The 25,351-nt window shown below is 47.1% G+C and overlaps 1 protein-coding gene across 1 annotated transcript in view; it reads left to right on the forward strand.

Annotated features, from left to right (window-relative positions):
• Positions 1-22,376, forward strand: part of LOC139388318 (ephrin type-B receptor 4a-like) — a 50,929-nt gene extending 28,553 nt beyond the window's left edge. Inside the window, exons 5-16 of the mRNA XM_071134921.1 lie at positions 8,909-9,061; positions 10,274-10,609; positions 10,710-10,834; positions 11,474-11,642; positions 11,909-12,008; positions 13,762-13,826; positions 13,944-14,057; positions 16,749-16,996; positions 17,219-17,434; positions 19,602-19,945; positions 20,402-20,560; positions 20,827-22,376. Coding sequence (XP_070991022.1) covers positions 8,909-9,061; positions 10,274-10,609; positions 10,710-10,834; positions 11,474-11,642; positions 11,909-12,008; positions 13,762-13,826; positions 13,944-14,057; positions 16,749-16,996; positions 17,219-17,434; positions 19,602-19,945; positions 20,402-20,560; positions 20,827-20,932 — 2,135 coding nt within the window. The 3' untranslated portion in view covers positions 20,933-22,376. The remainder of the gene's footprint in view (positions 1-8,908; positions 9,062-10,273; positions 10,610-10,709; positions 10,835-11,473; positions 11,643-11,908; positions 12,009-13,761; positions 13,827-13,943; positions 14,058-16,748; positions 16,997-17,218; positions 17,435-19,601; positions 19,946-20,401; positions 20,561-20,826) is intronic.
• Positions 22,377-25,351: the final 2,975 nt, after the last annotated feature.

Consider the following 25,351-nt stretch of genomic DNA (forward strand, 5'->3'; position numbering starts at 1 on the left):
TCAGTCTTTTGTTGCAATTTTTTTTTTTTAGTTTTAGAAGGCGTTTAATGTTTGTAATTTCCACTTAGACATTTCAGACTTGATTTTCCCTAACAAAAAAATGTATCAATCCCTATAAAAATGTCCATGAATTATAATCCACATAATAATGCACAGTTCCTGTTGCTGCAGGTTTATTTTCCTGCTGTAGCAAACTGGCTCAAATGAAGATCCCACATCTATCAGTATGACCCTAAGAGCAGTTCCACTCTCTGTCAAAGCCTTTCATTAAGATACATTGTAGACTATGCAATATCCAGGTAAGATTTATTTGATGATTCTTTTGTGATTCTGTAGAGATACTTTTGTGTTGCACTCTGTAGCTGTTTGCACATGGTTTTAACCCCTGCACTGCTTGGGTACATGAGTTTTTACACAAAGGACCAGCTCAGACACAATAGGGAGAGGGGGAAAGAGAGAGAGACAGGTATAGAGAAAGAGAGAGAGAGAGAGAGGTAGAGAGAAAGAGAGAGAGACAGGTAGAGGGAGAGAGGGGTAGAGAGAAAGAGAGAGAGACAGGTAGAGAGAAAGAGAGAGAGACAGGTAGAGGGAAAGAGAGATAGACAGGTAGAGAGAAAGAATCAAATCAAATCAAATGTTATTTGTCACATACACATGGTTAGCAGATGTTAATGCGAGTGTAGCAAAATGCTTGTGCTTCTAGTTCCGACAATGCAGTAATAACCAACAAGTAACAATTCCAAAACTACTACCTTATAGAGATACAAGTGTAAGGGGATAAAGAATATGTACATAAAGATATGTGAATGAGTGATGGTACAGAACGGCATAGGCAAGATACAGTAGATGGTATTGAGTACAGTATATACATATGAGATGAGTATGTAAACAAAGTGGCATAGTTAAAGTGGCTAGTGATACATGTATTACATAAAGATGCAGTAGATGATATAGAGTAAAGTATATACGTATACATATGAGATGAATAATGTAGGGTATGTAAACATTATATTAGGTAGCATTGTTTAAGTGGCTAGTGATATATTTTACATCATTTCCCATCAATTCCCATTATTAAAGTGGCTGGAGTTGAGTCAGTGTGTTGGCAGCAGCCACTCAATGTTAGTGGTGGCTGTTTAACAGTCTGAGGGCCTTGAGATAGAAGCTGTTTTTCAGTCTCTCGGTCCCAGCTTTGATGCTCCTGTACTGACCTCGCCTTCTGGATGATAGCGGGGTGAACAGGCAGTGGCTCGGGTGGTTGTTGTCCTTGATGATCTTTATGGCCTTCCTGTGACATCGGGTGGTGTAGGTGTCCTGGAGGGCAGGTAGTTTGCCCCCGGTGATGCGTTGTGCAGACCTCACTACCCTCTGGAGAGCCTTACGGTTGTGGGCAGAGCAGTTGCCGTACCAGGCGGTGATACAGCCCGTCAGGATGCTCTCGATTGTGCACCTGTAGAAGTTTGTGAGTGCTTTTGGTGACAAGCCGAATTTCTTCAGCCTCCTGAGGTTGAAGAGGCGCTGCTCCGCCTTCTTCACGATGCTGTCTGTGTGGGTGGACCAATTCAGTTTGTCTGTGATGTGTACGCCGAGGAACTTAAAACTTACTACCCTCTCCACTACTGTTCCATCGATGTGGATAGGGGGGTGTTCCCTCTGCTGTTTCCTGAAGTCCACAATCATCTCTTTAGTTTTGTTGACGTTGAGTGTGAGGTTATTTTCCTGACACCAGAGAGAGACAGGTAGAGAGAGAGGGAGGTAGAGAGAAAGAGAGAGAGACAGGTAGAGGGAAAGAGAGCGAGACAGGTAGAGAGAAAGAGAGAGAGACAGGTAGAGAGAGAGAGAGGTAGAGAGAAAGAGAGAGAGAGAGGTAGGGAGAAAGAGAGAGAGACAGGTAGAGAGAAAGAGAGAGAGACAGGTAGAGAGAAAGAGAGAGAGAGGTAGGGAGAAAGAGAGAGAGACAGGTAGAGAGAAAGAGAGAGAGAGAGGTAGGGAGAAAGAGAGAGAGAGAGACAGGTAGGAGAAAGAGAGAGAGACAGGTAGAGGTAGGGAGAGAGAGAGGTAGAGCGAAAGAGAGACAGAGAGGTAGGGAGAGAGAGAGAGAGACAGGTAGAGAGAAAGAGAGAGAGAGGTAGGGAGAGAGAGGGAGGTTGGGAGAAAGAGAGCGGTAGGGAGAGAGGGAGGTAGGGAGAGAGAGAGAGAGGGAGGGAGAGAGAGAGAGAGACAGGTAGAGAGAAAGAGAGAGAGAGAGAGAGAGAGAGGTAGAGAGAAAGAGAGAGAGACAGGTAGAGAGGTAGGGAGAGAGAGAGAGGTAGAGAGAAAGAGAGAGAGACAGGTAGAGAGAGAGACAGAGGTAGAGAGAAAGAGAGAGAGAGAGGTAGGGAGAGAGAGAGAGACAGGTAGAGAGAAAGAGAGGTAGAGAGAAAGAGAGAGAGAGACAGGTAGAGAGAAAGAGAGAGAGAGAAAGGTAGGGAGAAAGAGAGAGAGACAGGTAGAGAGAAAGAGAGAGAGACAGGTAGAGAGGTAGGGAGAGGGAGAGAGGGAGAGGTAGAGAGAAAGAGAGAGAGACAGGTAGAGAGAGAGAGAGACAGGTAGAGAGAAAGAGAGAGAGGTAGGGAGAGAGAGAGAGAGAGACAGGTAGAGAGAGCGAGAGAGAGAGGTAGAGAGAGAGAGAGAGAGAGAGAGGTAGGGAGAGAGAGAGAGAGGGAGGGAGAGAGAGAGAGAGAGAGAGAGAGACAGGTAGAGAGAAAGAGAGGGAGAGAGGTAGGGAGAGAGAGAGAGGTAGGGAGAGAGAGAGAGGTAGGGAGAGAGAGAGAGAGAGAGAGAGGTAGAGAGAGAGAGAGGTAGGGAGAAAGAGAGAGGTAGGGAGAGAGAGAGAGAGAGTTAGGGAGAGAGAGGTGGAGAGAGAGAGGTAGTGAGAAAGAGAGCGAGACAGGTAGGGAGAAAGAGAGAGAGACAGGTAGAGAGGTAGGGAGAGAGAGAGAGAGACAGGTAAAGAGAGAGTGAGACAGGTAGAGAGAAAGAGAGAGAGACAGGTAGAGGTAGGGAGAGAGAGAGGTAGAGAGAAAGAGAGAGAGACAGGTAGAGAGAGAGAGAGAGGTAGGGAGAAAGAGATATAGGGAGAGAGAGAGAGAGAGAGACCGGTAGAGAGACAGGTCTAGAGAGAGAGAGACAGGTAGAGAGAGAGAGACAGGTAGAGAGAGAGAGAGACAGGTAGAGAGAAAGAGAGAGAGAGAGAGAGAGAGGTAGAGAGAAAGAGAGAGAGACAGGTAGAGAGGTAGGGAGAGAGAGAGAGGTAGAGAGAAAGAGAGAGAGACAGGTAGAGAGAGAGAGAGAGGTAGAGAGAAAGAGAGAGAGAGAGGTAGGGAGAGAGAGAGAGACAGGTAGAGAGAAAGAGAGGTAGAGAGAAAGAGAGAGAGAGACAGGTAGAGAGAAAGAGAGAGAGAGAAAGGTAGGGAGAAAGAGAGAGAGACAGGTAGAGAGAAAGAGAGAGAGAGAGGTAGAGAGGTAGGGAGAGGGAGAGAGGGAGAGGTAGAGAGAAAGAGAGAGAGACAGGTAGAGAGAGAGAGAGACAGGTAGAGAGAAAGAGAGAGAGGTAGGGAGAGAGAGAGAGAGAGACAGGTAGAGAGAGCGAGAGAGAGAGGTAGAGAGAGAGAGAGAGAGAGAGGTAGGGAGAGAGAGAGAGAGGGAGGGAGAGAGAGAGAGAGAGAGAGAGAGACCGGTAGAGAGAAAGAGAGGGAGAGAGGTAGGGAGAGAGAGAGAGGTAGGGAGAGAGAGAGAGGTAGGGAGAGAGAGAGAGAGGTAGAGAGAGAGAGAGGTAGGGAGAAAGAGAGAGGTAGGGAGAGAGAGAGAGAGAGTTAGGGAGAGAGAGGTGGAGAGAGAGAGGTAGTGAGAAAGAGAGAGAGACAGGTAGGGAGAAAGAGAGAGAGACAGGTAGAGAGGTAGGGAGAGAGAGAGAGACAGGTAAAGAGAGAGAGAGACAGGTAGAGAGAAAGAGAGAGAGACAGGTAGAGGTAGGGAGAGAGAGAGGTAGAGAGAAAGAGAGAGAGACAGGTAGAGAGAGAGAGAGAGGTAGGGAGAAAGAGATATAGGGAGAGAGAGAGAGAGAGAGAGACCGGTAGAGAGACAGGTCTAGAGAGAGAGAGACAGGTAGAGAGAGAGAGACAGGTAGAGAGAGAGAGAGACAGGTAGAGAGAGAGAGATAGACAGGTAGAGAGAGAGACAGGTAGAGAGAAAGAGAGAGAGAGGTAGGGAGAGAGAGGGAGGTTGGGAGAAAGAGAGCGGTAGGGAGAGAGGGAGGTAGGGAGAGAGAGAGAGAGGGAGGGAGAGAGAGAGAGAGACAGGTAGAGAGAAAGAGAGAGAGAGAGAGAGAGGTAGAGAGAATGAGAGAGAGACAGGTAGAGAGGTAGGGAGAGAGAGAGAGAGGTAGAGAGAAAGAGAGAGAGACAGGTAGAGAGAGAGAGAGAGGTAGAGAGAAAGAGAGAGAGAGAGGTAGGGAGAGAGAGAGAGACAGGTAGAGAGAAAGAGAGGTAGAGAGAAAGAGAGAGAGAGACAGGTAGAGAGAAAGAGAGAGAGAGAAAGGTAGGGAGAAAGAGAGAGAGACAGGTAGAGAGAAAGAGAGAGAGACAGGTAGAGAGGTAGGGAGAGGGAGAGAGGGAGAGGTAGAGAGAAAGAGAGAGAGACAGGTAGAGAGAGAGAGAGACAGGTAGAGAGAAAGAGAGAGAGGTAGGGAGAGAGAGAGAGAGAGACAGGTAGAGAGAGCGAGAGAGAGAGGTAGAGAGAGAGAGAGAGAGAGAGAGGTAGGGAGAGAGAGAGAGAGGGAGGGAGAGAGAGAGAGAGAGAGACCGGTAGAGAGAAAGAGAGGGAGAGAGGTAGGGAGAGAGAGAGAGGTAGGGAGAGAGAGAGAGGTAGGGAGAGAGAGAGAGAGAGGTAGAGAGAGAGAGAGAGGTAGGGAGAAAGAGAGAGGTAGGGAGAGAGAGAGAGAGAGTTAGGGAGAGAGAGGTGGAGAGAGAGAGGTAGGGAGAAAGAGAGAGAGACAGGTAGGGAGAAAGAGAGAGAGACAGGTAGAGAGGTAGGGAGAGAGAGAGAGACAGGTAAAGAGAGAGAGAGACAGGTAGAGAGAAAGAGAGAGAGACAGGTAGAGAGAGAGAGAGAGGTAGGGAGAAAGAGATATAGGGAGAGAGAGAGAGAGAGAGACCGGTAGAGAGACAGGTCTAGAGAGAGAGAGACAGGTAGAGAGAGACAGGTAGAGAGAGAGAGAGACAGGTAGAGAGAGAGAGATAGACAGGTAGAGAGAGAGACAGGTAGAGAGACAGGTAGAGAGAGAGACAGGTAGAGAGAGAGAGACAGATAGAGAGAGAGAGAGACAGGTAGGGAGAGAGAGAGAGACAGGTAGAGAGAGAGAGAGAGAGACAGGTAGAGAGAGAGAGAGAGAGAAAGACAGGTAGAGAGCGAGAGAGAGAGAGACAGGTAGGGAGAGAGAGAGAGAGAGAGAGAGAGAGAGAGAGAGGTAGGGAGAGAGAGAGAGAGAGAGAGACAGGTAGAGAGAGAGAGACAGGTAGGGAGAGAGAGAGAGAGTGGGTGAAAGTTATACCCTGTACACGGATAACAAAGAGACAGTATATTTACACTGTCTGGGAAAGGAAGGCCAGGGCCACTTGAATTGTAATGATGTCATCTTATTCAGCGATTAGGCTGACGTGGGGCTTTTTTCTGCCGACATGTTGCTTCCTGCCTGGCAGAGTTAGCACCTTAACTGTTTAGCCTCTCTATTTGGTTAATGATAACTTGGCTCGTAGGAGTCGTAAAGTCCTCAACTGTTAGGCAACCTGGCTTAGTATTAACCCTACAACTACCCATTAAACAAGTAGAATAACAACCAAACTGTAGCCCTACCTCACTGCTGATGAATAGAGTAACCATGTTATTCAGTACAATAAAATCCAACTCAATTGTCCCTCATGGGGAAATACAGTTCTTAGATAACAACTAGAGCAATGTTCCCACCAGACTGTTCCTACAACCTAATGAAACATTCTGGGAACCTTCATAGAACAGATAAACTATGTTCTGGGAATGTTCTTGTTACATAAGCTCAATGTTTATTGCACCCTAAAAGAAACATTGTAAAATATGTTTTGGTGTTTTGGGAACTTATCTTTTGTGATGTCCCCACAAGACTGTTCCCACAATGTTCCCACCAGACTGTCCCCACAATGTTCCCACCAGACTGTCCCCACAATGTTCCCACCAGACTGTTCCCACAATGTTCCCACCAGACTGTCCCCACAATGTTCCCACCAGACTGTTCCCACAATGTTCCCACCAGACTGTCCCCACAATGTTCCCACCAGACTGTTCCCACAATGTTCCCAACAGACTGTCCCCACAATGTTCCCACCAGACTGTCCCCACAATGTTCCCACCAGACTGTCCCCACAATGTTCCCACCAGACTGTCCCCACAATGTTCCCACCAGACTGTTCCCACAACCTAATGAAACATTCTGGGAACCTTTAAACAACAGACTAAATATGTTCTAGGAATGTCTTATACAAACATGATATAATCATCAGCATGACTGGACAGTTACTGTGTTAGGAGAACATTTGCCGCAACCCAACTAATGTTCTGGGAACTTTAACATATCAAATGTTGGTTTGCTCAGAAACATTACTGGTACGTTGTGTTATTACATGACCTGGAAACCTAATGAGAACGTTTGGGGAATGTTCTGTGATGGTTGGTACAGATGTTAGTTTTAGTGAATGTTAGGAGAACATTCCAAGGATATTTCATATAAAAATATATATATATATATTCTTATCAAAAACATTATTTGAATGTTTTTAGGATGTTATCATCCTAATGTTAGATACAACCCTCACTACAACTTAATGGGAACCTTAGCTAATGTTCTGGGAATGGTTTGCTTGGTCAGAAGTCTGTCTGTTATTATTACTCCGTATGTCACAGAAAATTAGACCTTCAATATCCACTAATGAATACTTATGATGTCCAGTCATATACAGTGCCTTGCGATAGTATTCGGCCCCCTTGAACTTTGCGACCTTTTGCCACATTTCAGGCTTCAAACATAAAGATATAAAACTGTATTTTTTTGTGAAGAATCAACAACAAGTGGGACACAATCATGAAGTGGAACGACATTTATTGGATATTTCAAACTTTTTTAACAAATCAAAAACTGAAAAATTGGGCGTGCAAAATTATTCAGCCCCTTTACTTTCAGTGCAGCAAACTCTCTCCAGAAGTTCAGTGAGGATCTCTGAATGATCCAATGTTGACCTAAATGACTAATGATGATAAATACAATCCACCTGTGTGTAATCAAGTCTCCGTATAAATGCACCTGCACTGTGATAGTCTCAGAGGTCCGTTAAAAGCGCAGAGAGCATCATGAAGAACAAGGAACACACCAGGCAGGTCCGAGATACTGTTGTGAAGAAGTTTAAAGCCGGATTTGGATACAAAAAGATTTCCCAAGCTTTAAACATCCCAAGGAGCACTGTGCAAGCGATAATATTGAAATGGAAGGAGTATCAGACCACTGCAAATCTACCAAGACCTGGCCGTCCCTCTAAACTTTCAGCTCATACAAGGAGAAGACTGATCAGAGATGCAGCCAAGAGGCCCATGATCACTCTGGATGAACTCCAGAGATCTACAGCTGAGGTGGGAGACTCTGTCCATAGGACAACAATCAGTCGTATATTGCACAAATCTGGCCTTTATGGAAGAGTGGCAAGAAGAAAGCCATTTCTTAAAGATATCCATAAAAAGTGTTGTTTAAAGTTTGCCACAAGCCACCTGGGAGACACACCAAACATGTGGAAGAAGGTGCTCTGGTCAGATGAAACCAAAATTGAACTTTTTGGCAACAATGCAAAACGTTATGTTTGGCGTAAAAGCAACACAGCTGAACACACCATCCCCACTGTCAAACATGGTGGTGGCAGCATCATGGTTTGGGCCTGCTTTTCTTCAGCAGGGACAGGGAAAATGGTTAAAATTGATGGGAAGATGGATGGAGCCAAATACAGGACCATTCTGGAAGAAAACCTGATGGAGTCTGCAAAAGACCTGAGACTGGGACGGAGATTTGTCTTCCAACAAGACAATGATCCAAAACATAAAGCAAAATCTACAATGGAATGGTTCAAAAATAAACATATCCAGGTGTTAGAATGGCCAAGTCAAAGTCCAGACCTGAATCCAATCGAGAATCTGTGGAAAGAACTGAAAACTGCTGTTCACAAATGCTCTCCATCCAACCTCACTGAGCTCGAGCTGTTTTGCAAGGAGGAATGGGAAAAAATGTCAGTCTCTCGATGTGCAAAACTGATAGAGACATACCCCAAGCGACTTACAGCTGTAATCGCAGCAAAAGGTGGCGCTACAAAGTATTAACTTAAGGGGGCTGAATAATTTTGCACGCCCAATTTTTCAGTTTTTGATTTGTTAAAAAAGTTTGAAATTTCCAATAAATGTCGTTCCACTTCATGATTGTGTCCCACCTGTTGTTGATTCTTCACAAAAAAAATACAGTTTTATATCTTTATGTTTGAAGCCTGAAATGTGGCAAAAGGTCGCAAAGTTCAAGGGGGCCGAATACTTTTGCAAGGCACTGTATTAGATGTATTTGAGTAGACTTTTATTCAACAGGAAGTGAACAGAGCAGATATTGCAATACCACACTCACGTACACCCTGGCTGAATGAGCCCGGTGGGTCAGGGAGCAGGCTCCATTCATAGGCTGTTTACATGCGTCCTGACCTGACGCACCACGACGGGATGCTGTGCTGCTTTGTGGTGATGTTCTGGGCCATGCTAACTTTCCTTCCCCCCCCTCTTCCCCCCTCCCCCCCCCTCCCTCCCTCCCTCCACACAGCTTGTTCTGTGGGTCAGTTTAGGTCTGGCTCGGGGGGCCAGTGCCAGGCTTGTCCAGGGTTCAGCCATGCTGTGGTGACAGGCTCTCCTGTCTGTCAGTGTCGTCCAGGATACCTCCGCGCTGACTCTGACACTCCAGACACCCCATGTACCAGTGAGTACAAGCATTATTATCTACATACTCTACCTTCTATTTACTTTCCCCTGATACTCTCTCTCTCAACGCAGACGTCGTGGAGGACCAACACAATTCCATGCAGACTCTGCTAACCTCTCTCTCTCTCTGTTTCTGTCCTAGTTCCACTTTCAACATGTGTATCTTATTTCCCCTCCTCTTTTGTTGTCCCTTGCAATTTCTCTTCTCCTCTGGTGTTGCTGTGTTGCTCAGCCCCTGTCACCTGCTCTGTGGTCTTTGTCCCAGGGCTGAGAGTATTGAGGTGCAGCTCTTTTGTGACTGTGTAGAGGGGGCCGGGCAGAACCTGGTGGTCACTCCCAGTAAGGGAAGCATTGATTGCCCTGAGTGACACCTCCATGTGGATTCAGGAATTTCAATTCAGCCACGTGTGTGAAAGGGGCGGCATTTTTAATTGGGCACACTCACTCAGAACGGCCATGAAAAGACTTTGCAAGTAACAGCAATCTGAAACTCTGTTCCTTGTAGTGGCAGAAGACGGACACCCTGTGGAGGACCAACACGATTCCCTGTAGACTCTGATAACCTCTTACACCACTTCATTTATTTCAATCACTCCTGATTGTTTTGCTCAACCCCCGCCCCCCCAAATATAGACTTTTTGAATTTGACGTAAATTGAACCTAAATTAATGTAGGTCTATGTGATGGTAGTCAACTGCCTCCTACTTGTGGCCAGCCCAACCTCCCAGAGAGCATTGTGCCTGATATTACTAAGCATTTTACAGTAGCTGTAAATGGCCTAGCCACACAGCCTCCTTGGCAGGAACAGGAACTCATTCACACTGGCTGAGTGGCGTTGCAATTGTGGCAGCAATCACAATCCCCCTAGTACAATCTTCAGCTGCTGATCATTATCGAAATGTAGACGCGTGTAATTGGAGCACCAATTCAATCCTGCATCTCAATGTTGTTTCCTGCTGTGCCCCTCTTCCCCGGCGGCTCCTCCAAACACTATCTGAACATGTGTCGGGAGCATAACAAATAGCAAATAAAATGCAAGTGATTTAATTGACAATGTAAATGTGAAACAGAGGAATGGTAATAATGCACATCGCTCCAGTGAATTGCCTTCAAATGGAAAATGTCTTTGTACTTGTGGCTGATGAAGTATTTATGACTGCTGATTACCTGATGAGGAGGTGTGTGACCCTCTCCTCTCCCCGTCCTCCAGGACCCCCCTCTGCCCCACGCAGCATCGTGACCCAGATCAACGACACCACGGTGACTCTAGAGTGGAGCGAGCCCATGGACAGCGGCGGCAGGACTGATCTGAGCTACTCTGTGGAGTGTTCCCTGTGTGGGTCCCCTAGGGGTCCGTGCTCACCCTGCGGGGACAGTGTCAGCTACAGACCCTCTCAGCGAGGCCTGCTGGGCCGCAGGGTGGTGGTCTGGGGCCTCATGCCTCACACCACATACACCTTCTCTATCCAGGCCCTTAACGGGGTCTCCACTTCCAATGGCAAGGGGGCACCCAGCGATAGAGTTAACATCACCACCAGTCACGAGGGTGAGAGAGGGATGTTTGGGTTGGTGTTGCATGGTTAGAAGAGGAAGTTGAATGTTGTTCTATCTTTTAAAGTCATTTCTTTGTGTTGGTCTGAGTGCAGTTCCAGTGCTGCTGTCTGTGATCAGGAAGAGTATTTCTACAGAGAGCAGTCTGACTCTCCACTGGTCCGTTCCAGCCCAGCCCCACTACACCATCCTGCAGTACCAGCTACGTTACTGTGAGACGGTGAGGAGAACCAGATCTCTCCTCTCCCACTGACTCACCTCAGGTCTTAGGGAGTTGACTGTTCTATCTCTGTCCATCACTCTGACCTCTCTCCCACTGGCTCAACCCATTTTTCTTATCTGCTTTTGTTCAACCTCCATCCCTCTCTCCCTCCATCGTCTCTGTCTCCCTCCATCGTCTCTCTCTTCCTTCATCGTCTCTCTCTCCCTCCATCGTCTCTCTCTCCCTCCATCGTCTCTCTCTCCCTCCATCCCTCTCCCTCCATCGTCTCTCTCTCCCTCCATCGTCTCTCTCTCCCTTCATCGTCTCTCTCTCCCTCCATCGTCTCTCTCTCCCTCCATCGTCTCTCTCTCCCTCCATCGTCTCTGTCTCCCTCCATCGTCTCTCTCTTCCTTCATCGTCTCTCTCTTCCTCCATCGTCTCTCTCTCCCTCCATCGTCTCTCTCTCCCTCCATCGTCTCTCTCTCCCTCCATCCCTCTCCCTCCATCGTCTCTCTCTCCCTCCATCGTCTCTCTCTCCCTTCATCGTCTCTCTCTCCCTCCATCGTCTCTCTCTCCCTCCATCGTCTCTCTCTCCCTCCATCGTCTCTCTCCCTCCATCGTCTCTCTCTCCCTTCATCGTCTCTCTCCGCCCTGCAGGAGCGTCGAGGTGAGGAGCAGTTGTGTAGCTACAGGGAGAGTGACAGTAACCAGGTGGTGCTGAGTGATCTCCGCAGGGCCACTCAGTATGAGGTGCAGGTTCGGGCCCGCACCATGGCTGGCTACGGCAGCTTCAGCCCAGCCGCCTCCTTCAGAACACTGCCTGACGGTAAGGAAAGGCCCAGGCTTCACTCTCTGAGAGGGGCCTGTCAATATGGCCTGTCCATATCAGAGAGGCCAACAAAGTTTTCTAGGTTTCTTCTAGTTTTGTGTGTGTTAGGTCCGCCCTGTTCTTCTAGTTTATTACCCAGAATACATCAGTTCATTATTTATAAGGTTTGTTTTGGTGTATTTTTTACATTTCCTTGTTACTAATTGTTTTACTTTTCCTTTGCACTCCCCCCTCCTTCTCTCTCCTTTTCATCCTTTATTCAGGGGATGACTCTCCTAACCAGCTTCTGATGACCGGTGTCCTTATCGCCATGGGGATGCTTCTGCTCATCACTGTCGTCACTGTGGCTGTTTTCTGCATACGGTGAGAACCAGGAAGAGGGGAGAGGGGTAGAAAGAGAGGACAAGACAGGGACATCAATTCTGTAAAGTGCATTTTACAAAAAGGAAACATGAATCTTATCTTAACATTTGACATGTTGTGTTTTTGTAACCTGTACTAATCATATCTTATATCTTAGATAATAACTCTGCTATATACAAACACTATGTCATATTTCAGCAAAACTCTCAGTAAACCAAATACATTTTCTTTGTGACTTTGTGCTTACGAGGCTAGAAGTTATTCCACTCATTATAACCCTCATTGTTTCAGCAAATAGCCCCACATGCCCTCAGAAAAAAGGTTCTGGGAACTAGAGAGAGTGAGGGGGGAGGGAGGGAGAGAGAGGGGAACGGGGAGAGAGAGAAAGAGAGGGATGGATATATATATATATATATATATATAGAGAGAGGGAGGGATAGAGAGAGGGGGGATAGAGACATAGAGATAGAGGGAGGGGGGGAGAGAGAGAGAGAGAGATGGATATATATATAAATATATATATATATATAGAGAGAGAGGAGGAAAGAGGGAGAGAGAGAGAGAGAGGGAGGGAGGGAGGCGGTCAGAGACAGGATGCAGCCGTCCCAACCCTGTCTCCACAGGACAGGAGAACAATAGTTCTGACCTTGGGGCACACACCATACACACACCATACACACACCATGCACACACATACAGAGTTGTGCACACGCATACATGCGTTACACTAATACGCACACATTCAGTACACAGACATTGCACATACTCTGAGAAATACACAGATGTGTGCAATCACATTTAAACAAACACGCATGCACACAAACACACACTCACAGTATAGGTCTGGACCAACCGCCAGCTGAGGGTGGGGACAGTATTGCTATTTTGGGCCTGTGAGAAAGGAGAGAGAGCGAGAGAAGGAGAAAGAGAGAGAGCGAGAGAGAATGAGAGAATGGGAGAGAGAGAGAGAAGGAGAAAGAGAGAGAGAGAGAGGCAGGTGCCCAGTAGCTACAGGGCTGTACAGTCCTACTAGGATGGGGCCAAAGTCTCACTAATGGAGGCCTCCAGCCCAGTGCAGCAGACACACAGTCAGTAACACAGAGCAGAGTGGCTCTTGAATGGGGGAGAACAGTAGAGGAGGGCCCAGGGTCAAGACATTACAATATTTAACAGCCATGTATTGTGTCTGAGACAGATACCAAATGAGCTTGTTTGTGAGAGACAGGGAGAGACAGTGTAATGTCCCCGGGCTAACCACATCTTTCTTCCCTCTATCGCTCTTTCTCTGACACCTTGGTGCTTTTCTCTCTTTCCCCCTCTCCCTCCTTCCTCTCCCACTCTCTTTCCCCCTCTCCCTCCTTCCTCTCCCACTCTCTTACCCCCTCTCCCTCCTTCCTCTCCCACTCTCTTTCCCCCTCTCCCTCCTTCCTCTCCCACTCTCTTTCCCCCTCTCCCTCCTTCCTCTCCCACTCTCTTTCCCCCTCTCCCTCCTTCCTCTCCCACTCTCTTTCCCCCTCTCCCTCCTTCCTCTCCCACTCTCTTTCCCCCTCTCCCTCCTTCCTCTCCCACTCTCTTTCCCCCTCTCCCTCCTTACTCTCCCACACTCTTTCCCCCTCTCCCTCCTTCCTCTCCCACACTCTTTCCCCCTCTCCCTCCTTCCTCTCCCACACTCTTTCCCCCTCTCCCTCCTTCCTCTCCCACACTCTTTCCCCCTCTCCCTCCTTCCTCTCCCACACTCGGTTCTTTTCCACAGCAGACACAGTAGAATGAAGGACCCAGAGCTGAGTGACAAACATGGACAGTACCTCCTGGGCCAAGGTGAGTACACACACACACACACACGCAAATAGTGCATACAGATTTGTTCAAATTCATATTTTAGTCAGTATGTGACCATGGCCGGTTCGTCGTTTAATTCCCCCCTCCTCTCCTCAGGAGTCAAGGTCTATATTGACCCCTTTACCTACGAGGACCCTAACGAAGCCGTACGGGAGTTTGCCAAGGAGATCGATGTTTCCTTTGTCAAGATCGAGGAGGTCATTGGTGCCGGTGGGTCTCAGGCTATCTCTGTGATATTATTAAACAGGCTGGTGGATAGGCTGTCTCTGTGATATTATTAAACAGGCTGGTGGATAGGCTGTCTCTGTGATATTATTAAACAGGCTGGTGGATAGGCTGTCTCTGTGATATTATTAAACAGACTGGTGGATAGGCTGTCTCTCTGTGATATTATTAAACAGGCTGGTGGATAGGCTGTCTCTGTGATATTATTAAACAGACTGGTGTATAGGCTGTCTGTCTGTGATATTATTAAACAGACTGGTGGATAGGCTGTCTCTCTGTGATATTATTAAACAGACTGGTGGATAGGCTGTCTCTGTGATATTATTAAACAGACTGGTGGATAGGCTGTCTCTGTGATATTATTAAACAGGCTGGTGGATAGGCTGTCTCTGTGATATTATTAAACAGACTGGTGGATAGGCTGTCTCTCTGTGATATTATTAAACAGACTGGTGGATAGGCTGTCTCTGTGATATTATTAAACAGACTGGTGGATAGGCTGTCTCTGTGATATTATTAAACAGACTGGTGGATAGGCTGTCTCTCTGTGATATTATTAAACAGACTGGTGGACAGGCTGTCTCTGTGATATTATTAAACAGACTGGTGGATAGGCTGTCTGTCTGTGATATTATTAAACAGACTGGTGGATAGGCTGTCTCTCTGTGATATTATTAAACAGACTGGTGGATAGGCTGTCTCTCTGTGATATTATTAAACAGACTGGTGGATAGGCTATCTCTCTGTGATATTATTAAACAGGCTTGTGGATAGGCTGTCTCTCTGTGATATTATTAAACAGACTGGTGGATAGGCTGTCTCTCTGTGATATTATTAAACAGACTGGTGGATAGGCTGTCTCTCTGTGATATTATTAAACAGACTGGTGGATAGGCTGTCTCTGTGATATTATTAAACAGACTGGTGGATAGGCTGTCTCTGTGATATTATTAAACAGACTGGTGGATAGGCTGTCTCTCTGTGATATTATTAAACAGACTGGTGGATAGGCTGTCTCTGTGATATTATTAAACAGACTGGTGGATAGGCTGTCTGTCTGTGATATTATTAAACAGACTGGTGGATAGGCTGTCTCTCTGTGATATTATTAAACAGACTGGTGGATAGGCTGTCTCTCTGTGATATTATTAAACAGACTGGTGGATAGGCTATCTCTCTGTGATATTATTAAACAGGCTTGTGGATAGGCTGTCTCTCTGTGATATTATTAAACAGACTGGTGGATAGGCTGTCTCTCTGTGATATTATTAAACAGACTGGTGGATAGGCTGTCTCTGTGATATTATTAAACAGACTGGTGGATAGGCTGTCTGTCTGTGATATTATTAAACAGACTGGTGGATAGGCTGTCTCTGTGATATTATTAAACAGGCTGGTGGATAGGCTGTCTCTGTGATATTATTAAACAGACTGGTGGATAGGCTGTCTCTGTGATATTATTAAACAGACTGGTGGATAGGCTGTCTCTCTGTGATATTATTAAACAGACTGGTGGATAGGCTGTCTCTCTGTGATATTATTAAACAGACTGGTGGATAGGCTGTCTCTCTGTGATATTATTAAACAGACTGGTGGATAGGCTGTCTCTCAGTGATATTATTAAACAGACTGGTGGATAGGCTGTCTCTGTGATATTATTAAACAGACTGGTGGATAGGCTGTCTCTCTGTGATATTATTAAACAGACTGGTGGATAGGCTGTCTCTCTGTGATATTATTAAACAGACTGGTGGATAGGCTGTCTCTCTGTGATATTATTAAACAGACTGGTGGATAGGCTGTCTCTCTGTGATATTATTAAACAGACTGGTAGATAGGCTGTCTCTCTGTGATATTATTAAACAGGCTGGTGGATAGGCTGTCTCTGTGATATTATTAAACAGGCTGGTGGATAGGCTGTCTCTGTGATATTATTAAACAGGCTTGTGGATAGGCTGTCTCTGTGATATTATTAAACAGGCTTGTGGATAGGCTGTCTCTGTGATATTATTAAACAGACTGGTGGATAGGCTGTCTCTCTGTGATATTATTAAACAGACTGGTGGATAGGCTGTCTCTCTGTGATATTATTAAACAGACTGGTGGATAGGCTGTCTCTGTGATATTATTAAACAGACTGGTGGATAGGCTGTCTCTCTGTGATATTATTAAACAGACTGGTGGATAGGCTGTCTCTGTGATATTATTAAACAGACTGGTGGATAGGCTGTCTCTGTGATATTATTAAACAGGCTGGTGGATAGGCTGTCTCTGTGATATTATTAAACAGACTGGTGGATAGGCTGTCTCTCTGTGATATTATTAAACAGACTGGTGGATAGGCTGTCTCTCTGTGATATTATTAAACAGACTGGTGGATAGGCTGTCTCTGTGATATTATTAAACAGACTGGTGGATAGGCTGTCTCTCTGTGATATTATTAAACAGACTGGTGGATAGGCTGTCTCTGTGATATTATTAAACAGACTGGTGGATAGGCTGTCTGTCTGTGATATTATTAAACAGACTGGTGGATAGGCTGTCTCTCTGTGATATTATTAAACAGACTGGTGGATAGGCTGTCTCTCTGTGATATTATTAAACAGACTTGTGGATAGGCTGCTGTACTATCATGTATGTATTGTACTGACTCATGTTTCACTTGCTTGTCTCTAGGGGAGTTTGGGGAGGTGTGTCGGGGGAGGCTGAAGGTCCCAGGGAAGAAGGAGAACTACGTGGCCATCAAGACCCTGAAGAGTGGCTACACGGACAAACAGAGGCGGGACTTCCTGTCGGAGGCTAGCATCATGGGCCAGTTCCAGCACCCCAACATCATCCACCTGGAGGGCATCATCACTGCCTCCTGTCCCGTCATGATCCTCACTGAGTTCATGGAGAACGGAGCGCTTGACTCCTTCCTTAGGGTCAGTCTCTGAGCCTTCCACACACACAGAAAGGCACACAGACACACACACACAAACACAGACACACACAAACAAACACAAACACACACACAACCCCTTCCTTATGCGTCATTATTTCACTATGTCACTTCTGGTCTCTGACTCTCCCACAACCCATCCCTCTTACACACATATTGAATTGTTTCTTCCAGATCTCTAACTCTTTCGTCTCTCTCTCTGTAGTTGAACGATGGTCAGTTCACTCCCATCCAATTGGTGGGCATGCTGCGTGGCATCGCGTCGGGCATGAAGTACCTGTCTGAGATGAGCTACGTCCACAGAGACCTGGCCGCCCGCAACATCCTGGTCAACAGCAACCTGGTGTGTAAGGTGTCTGACTTCGGCCTGTCCCGTTTCCTCCAGGAGAACTCCTCAGACCCCACCTACACCAGCTCTCTGGTGAGACTACTGCACCCTGTTCTTCCTCAACACCAAGCCCTTTGTGTGTGTGTGCATATGGTCATGGTGTATTGTTGTTGACTACAGATGGCCATGGTGTATGGTTGTTGACTACAGATGATCATGGTGTATGGTTGTTGACTACAGATGGTCATGGTGTATGGTTGTTGACTACAGATGGTCATGGTGTATGGTTGTTGACTACATATGGTCATGGTGTGTGGTTGTTGACTACAGATGGTCATGGTGTATGGTTGTTGACTACAGATGGTCATGGTGTATGGTTGTTGACTACAGATGATCATGGTGTGTGGTTGTTGACTACAGATGGTCATGGTGTATGGTTGTTGACTACAGATGGTCATGGTGTGTGGTTGTTGACTACATATGATCATGGTGTATGGTTGTTGACTACAGATGGTCATGGTGTATGGTTGTTGACTACAGATGGTCATGGTGTGTGGTTGTTGACTACATATGATCATGGTGTGTGGTTGTTGACTACATATGGTCATGGTGTATGGTTGTTGACTACAGATGGTCATGGTGTATGGTTGTTGACTACAGATGGTCATGGTGTATGGTTGTTGACTACAGATGGTCATGGTGTGTGGTTGTTGACTACATATGATCATGGTGTGTGGTTGTTGACTACATATGGTCATGGTGTATGGTTGTTGACTACAGATGGTCATGGTGTATGGTTGTTGACTACAGATGGTCAGGGTGTGTGGTTGTTTACTACATATGGTCATGGTGTATGGTTGTTGACTACAGATGGTCATGGTGTGTGGTTGTTGACTACAGATTGTCATGGTGTGTGGTTGTTGACTACATATGGTCATGGTGTGTGGTTGTGACTACATATGGTCATGGTGTATGGTTGTTGACTACAGATGATCATGGTGTGTGGTTGTTGACTAAGGATGGTCATGGTGTGTGGTTGTTGACTACATATGATCATGGTGTGTGGTTGTTGACTACAGATGGTCCTGGTGTATGTTTGTTGATTACAGATGGTCATGGTGTATGGTTGTTGACTACAGATGGTCATGGTGTGTGGTTGTTGACTACAGATGATCATGGTGTGTGGTTGTTGACTACATATGGTCATGGTGTGTAGTTGTTGACTACAGATGGTCATGGTGTGTGGTTGTTGACTACAGATGGTCATGGTGTGTGGTTGTTGACTACATATGGTCATGGTGTGTGGTTGTTGACTACAGATGGTCATGGTGTGTGGTTGTTGACTACATATGGTCATGGTGTGTGGTTGTTGACAAAAGATGGTCATGGTGTGTGGTTGTTGACTACAGATGGTCATGGTGTGTGGTTGTTGACTACAGATGATCATGGTGTGTGGTTGTTGACTACATATGGTCAGTGTGTGTGGTTGTTGACTACATATGGTCATGGTGTGTGGTTGTTGACTACATATGGTCATGGTGTGTGGTTGTTGACTACAGATGATCATGGTGTGTGGTTGTAGACTACAGATGGTCATGGTGTGTGGTTGTTGAATACAGATGGGCATGGTGTGTGGTTGTTGACTACAGATGGTCATGGTGTATGGTTGTTGACTACATATGATCATGGTGTGTGGATGTTGACTACATATGGTCATGGTGTGTGGTTGTTGACTACAGATGGTCATGGTGTGTGGTTGTTGGCTACATATGGTCATGGTGTGTGGTTGTTGACTACATATGGTCATGGTGTGTGGTTGTTGACTACAGATGGTCATGGTTTGTGGTTGTTAACTACAGATGACCATGGTGTGTGGTTGTTGACTACATATGATCATGGTGTGTGGTTGTTGACTACAGATGATCATGGTGTGTGGTTGTTGACTACATATGATCATGGTGTGTGGTTGTTGACTACATATGGTCATGGTGTGTGGTTGTAGACTACAGATGGTCATGGTGTGTGGTTGTTGACTACAGATGATCATGGTGTGTGGTTGTTGACTACATATGGTCATGGTGTGTGGTTGTTGACTACAGATGATCATGGTGTGTGGTTGTTGACTACATATGGTCATGATGTGTGGTTGTTGACTACAGATGGTCATGGTGTGTGGTTGTAGACTACAGATGGTCATGGTGTGTGGTTGTTGACTACAGATGGTCATGGTGTGTGGTTGTTGACTCCTGTCTTCTATCAGGGTGGTAAGATCCCTATCCGCTGGACCGCCCCAGAGGCCATCGCCTTCAGGAAGTTCACCTCAGCCTCCGACGCCTGGAGCTACGGCATCGTCATGTGGGAGGTCATGTCGTTCGGAGAGAGGCCCTACTGGGACATGAGCAACCAGGACGTGATCAACGCCATCGAGCAGGACTACCGCCTACCCCCGCCCCCTGACTGCCCCACCCACCTCCACCAGCTGATGCTGGACTGCTGGCAGAAGGAGCGCTCGGCCCGCCCTCGCTTTGCCGCCATCGTTAGTGCCCTGGACAAGCTGATCCGCAACCCTGCCTCGCTCAAGATCATGGCCCAGGATGGTGCAGGGTGAGTGGGCACAGATCTATAGGCGAGAGGGGTGGGTGTGGAGGGTGTGTGGGAGAGTCAGATAAGGTAGTGTGGGTTTAAACACAAAGCCTGAGGTAAAGACAGGGAAATGACTGTCTAACCAGCTGGAGTACTGTATATCCTGTCCCCTAATAGATCAACAGTCTCCACTACTTCATTCCTAGAATACAGTCCTGTCTTTCAGAGAGTCAGTCTACTGTCCCTCCTCTGTCCTGCTGTGACCTGTCAAGCTCTAGCTGTGCCTATCCTCTCCCCCTCTCCCACCCCAAATACTGACCTGTCACTCACAGTCTGGCCCATGCCCCCTCCCCTCCAGCAGCCATTGTTGTTGCCTGTCACTTATGCAGCCTTAGATCCCGCCCCTACTCCGTAGACATGCCTGTGAGTCCCCTGGTGTGTGTGTGACGTGTCCCTGTGTGTGTCCCCTGTCCCTAGGCCATCCCACCCCCTGCTGGACCAGCGGGCCCCCCCGGCCCCCTCAGCGTGTGGCTCCGTGGGGGAGTGGCTGAGGGCCATCAAGATGGAGCGCTACGAGGACAGCTTCCTCCAGGCTGGATTCACCTCTGTAGACCTGTTGGCCCAGATCACTGCTGAGTGAGTTCATACCTACAACAATATAGATGTTTGTCTGTCTGTCTGTCTATCTGTCTATCTGTCTATCTGTCTGCCTGTCTGTCTGTCTGCCTATGTGTCAGTCTGTCTGTCTGCCTGTCTATCAGTCTGTCTGCATGTCTATCTGTCTATCAGTCTGTCTGTCGGTCTGTCTGCCTATCTGTCTATCTGTCTGTCTGTCTGCCTATGCATCAGTCTGTCTGTCTATCTGTCTGTCTGTTTATCTAATAGTATGTCCTTCTTCTCAGGGACCTGCTGCGTCTGGGAGTGATCTTGGCTGGACACCAGAGGAAGATCCTGTCCAGCATCCAGACTCTGACCATGACCAAGAGCCCTGGAACCATACGCTTCTAACCCCAGCACAACTCAACTTGACCCCTGACCTCTTGCCCTGACCCAACACAGACACCAGCACGCACACACCACACAGAACATCGCACACCCATGGACCTATCCAGCACCCTGTGGTGCTGCACCCACGCAGTTCCTCACCCTGGTACCAGTCCCTTCTTAGACATGAAGTCCATCAGTGTCGTGACAGAGCCTCAATACGAACTTATTATAGACGACCTTCCCTCCAACCTGTTCAACCTGTCCTTATTGACCACTGAGCGGTCAGTCAGGCCTGGTGCTGGGGTCTGGTGGGAGACTGCCTCACTGGCCAGTTCACCCTCACTACTCCTCCTCTGCTTCACTGCTTGAATGTTTACCTGTGGTCCTGAACACACTGGTGATACTAGTGGAAGCACAGATCAACGTCAACCTAAGGACTATAGCTTTTCTATTGGTGTATTTCACGATGAAGAATATGAACTAGCCAGTAGCGGATGACGCTACTGCAACATGGTGACACTTTCACAAATGTTGTGTCTTGGATTATTCATCCATGTGGATTATATGATGATGTGATTACAGCTCTTTCAGCGGACTGGAAAATGTGTGTTTGGACTCTTACCGGATGGGCCTCACGTTTTCAAAATGCCTTGCCTTTCCTCAGGTGTTATGGTTAATGTAGGCATTTAGACCAGAACAGACTGTAGTCATACAAGCCTTCCTCTCCTCATCTTCCTCAGTGACTGTGCATGACTCTCCTGGGTCAGCTGTGTGGGAGGAGAGCAGGACTGAGATCAGCACTTTTATAGGCTGAACAGAGAAGTTGGGTTTTTTAGTCAGAGATAGAGATATCTCTGTCTGACTACACCTCTGCTCCTCTCAGAAGCTGCAGTACTTCCTGTGTTTGTCTTGGGGTATGGCTGGCTGGGCATTTCCACCTCCTGTTGCTGCTGGACTGGGCAGCACACTTCCACACACTCAGACTGAAGGAGGCCCCTGACCGTGGTTAACGAGACTAAGAGAACACTGCTTAAGTATTTTCTAATTGGACGACTTGACCTGGACAGACAGCAGCCTGGCCTCTCATTACTTGATTGATATTACTGTTGGTGTGTTTCCGTCTTGCTCTAGTGCCATTTGATATTCTATGTGATTTGAAATCAAAATGCCTTTTCTATAAAGCGGAAAGCCCTCCCAGGGTGATACAGTTAGATCTACCATACAAAGTCCCTTCAGATGCCAACAGTTTCACATGTTTATGTTTGGGGAGATTGTGTGCTTCCTTGTTAACTAAAGGATTGTGGGTAAGTGGTCTTCACATTGAGGATCTGTTATGAAAACAGGGACCTATCTTTTATAAAGTTGCCTTTTAAAATATTGTGTAGATAAGTATGTTTTGATTCCCCCTCCTTTCTGTGTGTAATGTGTATTCAGTCACAATAAAGACACACACCAGTGTTTATCACCTAGGACTCCTGCTCCTCTTTTAACAGGCAGCTGAGCTTGTTATAACACACATATTACACACACTCCCTTTAGAGTTCTCAAATGCACACACATGAATGCACACACACACACACACACACACACACACACACACACACATACAAAGTGAAACACAAGTAAGCCCACACACTATCATGCATACTAAGTGAAGCATCCCAAAAATGGAGTACACACACACATTCACACATATACACAGCCAACTTCAGTATATCATCCATATTCCTAATCGTTTTAAGGTGATCCGTTTCTTTGGCAGCTCTTGTTTCAAACATTCCTCCCCACAGATACTGTGACCTCCACAGTGAGGGAGGGGGAGGGGGGTTGTGGTTTGGGAATTGAGCCTACACCCCCCCCCCCCTCCCCCCAACCCTCACCCATTTCAGTTTATCTCCCTCACGGACATTCCTCTCTCTCCTGCTCCTTCCTTCAGAGGGACAACCCGTACCCCAGAGACCTCTCAGCTTGTCCTTGACTCTGTTCACTGACCCTCTCCTGTGTGTTCTCCCCCCTGCTCCTCAGCCCTTAGTCCTCTGGAGTAGTGCTCTGCTCTCACTCTGCTACGAACAACCCTGTTAACAGCACGTCCACTGCCCCATCTCAGAGCAGCCCACAGAGAGCTCACCACAGACTGTTTTCTGCTGTTTTCGACTCTCTCTCTCCACCGCACCTGCTGTCTCGACCTGTACTCTTGAGGCACTGACATGTTGCACCCTCTACAACCACTGTGATTATTATTTGACCCTGCTGGTCATCTTGAAGAATATATGAACAATCTGGCCTTAATGGCCATATACTCTTATAATTTCCACCCGGCACAGCCAGAAGAGGACTGGCCACCCCTCATAGCCTGGTTCCTCTCTACCCAGTACAGACAGAACAGGACTGGCCACCCCTCAGAGCCTGGTTCCTCTCTACCCAGTACAGACAGAAGAGGACTGGCCACCCCTCAGAGCCTGGTTCCTCTCTACCCAGTACAGACAGAAGAGGACTGGCCACCCCTCAGAGCCTGGTTCCTCTCTACCCAGTACAGACAGAAGAGGACTGGCCACCCCTCAGAGCCTGGTTCCTCTCTACCCAGTACAGACAGAAGAGGACTGGCCACCCCTCAGAGCCTGGTTCCTCTCTACCCAGTACAGACAGAAGAGGACTGGCCACCCCTCAGAGCCTGATTCCTCTCTACCCAGTACAGACAGAAGAGGACTGGCCACCCCTCAGAGCCTGGTTCCTCTCTACACAGTACAGACAGAAGAGGACTGGCCACCCCTCAGAGCCTGGTTCCTCTCTACCCAGTACAGACAGAAGAGGACTGGCCACCCCTCAGAGCCTGATTCCTCTCTACCCAGTACAGACAGAAGAGGACTGGCCACCCCTCAGAGCCTGGTTCCTCTCTACCCAGTACAGACAGAAGAGGACTGGCCACCCCTCAGAGCCTGGTTCCTCTCTATCCAGTACAGCTAGAAGAGACTGGCCACCCCTCAGAGCCTGATTCCTCTCTACCCAGTACAGACAGAAGAGGACTGGCCACCCCTCAGAGCCTGGTTCCTCACTATCCAGTACAGCTAGAAGAAACTGGCCACCCCTCAGAGCCTGGTTCCTCTCTAGGATTCTTCTTCGTTTTCTAGGGAGTTTTTCCTAGCCACTGTGCTTCTACATCTGCATTGCTTGCTGTTTGGTGTTTTAGGCTGGGTTTCTGCACAGCACATCTGCTGATTTAAAAAATACTTTATAAATACATTTGATTGATTTATTGAGTTACTCACACAGACTATAATCTTAATCTGGGTGTTGGGTTTTTCAAATCATTAAAGATAATGTACGTGCTTCTGTTATCTGTGTTGTTGCTGAGTCAGTCCCAGGTCCCATGGCCCTCCCGTGCCCTCCACTACGCTGTTTCAGAGGAAGTGTGTCACAGAGGCTTTCATGTGCTGCAAATAAACAATGAGAAGATGACCCCTCCAAGCCCACTGACCTCTGACCCTTCCCCCAATGTAAAACAATAAATGCCCTCTCCAGACCCACACTTCGAATCAAATCAACGTTTATTGGGGGTTGCTGTAGAAATATGCCATTCAGTCCTGCTGTTAAATCCCCTCGCAAACAAAAGAGTTGGAGTGTCCCAGTTTGAAATGGTTTTATAATTGGATATTTTCAACATAGGCAGTCCCAGGCGGTGTGCGTGCATATGGGTGTGTGTGTCTGTGTGAGTGGGTGTGTGAGAGATGGGTGTGTGTGAGAGATAGATGGGTAGTGAGCTAGCTCTGGTTCCTAGTGTCTGTCTGCATGACCTTTAACCCCTATCTGAATGCCTATCCATTAGGGCTGTTGTTGAAGAGATAAAAGACTGGGCCAATCAGGTTTCAGCACTTAAAGGATTGTGTCATTCCCCTTACATTCCTGTGTGCACTCAAGTGTGGAGCCAGGGTGGTGGGGGCCTAGGGAGAGACAGAGCAGAAAGACAGGTGTGTGTGTGAGAGAGTCTGTGTATATAGTGGAGGTTGTTAAGAACTGTCTGCTTACTTTATAACAATCATTCCATATAGACATCTTCTTCTGGGCAGACTCTAAGGAAAGTACCTCTTGGTAGTTGGGGACTGACGTTACAACATTTAGTTTTATCTATTCAACTATAAGTATGTCCATCCATCTCTCTGTCAACCAGTCTGTCTTGTGTCCACAACCAGTCTTTACTCAAGCTTACGTTTGTGTTTATATAGTCATCATCACATATCCCTCATCCCCCTTGTCTGTCAATAACTTCCTCTATCCATCTTTCCCCCTGTCCACACATCCACGCCATCCCATCTTGTCCCCTGTCCCTTTATCTCTCATCCAGATCTTCCCCCACCATCTGAGGAGGAAACAAAGGGGCCTTCCTGTACAACCTGGACTCAAGGGTAGACTCTCCAATTAGTATGGTGTGTTACAAATTGCAAT

The sequence above is a fragment of the Oncorhynchus clarkii genome, chromosome 29, assembly GCF_045791955.1.
Source record: "Oncorhynchus clarkii lewisi isolate Uvic-CL-2024 chromosome 29, UVic_Ocla_1.0, whole genome shotgun sequence".
In the NCBI taxonomy this organism is placed as follows: domain Eukaryota; kingdom Metazoa; phylum Chordata; class Actinopteri; order Salmoniformes; family Salmonidae; genus Oncorhynchus; species Oncorhynchus clarkii.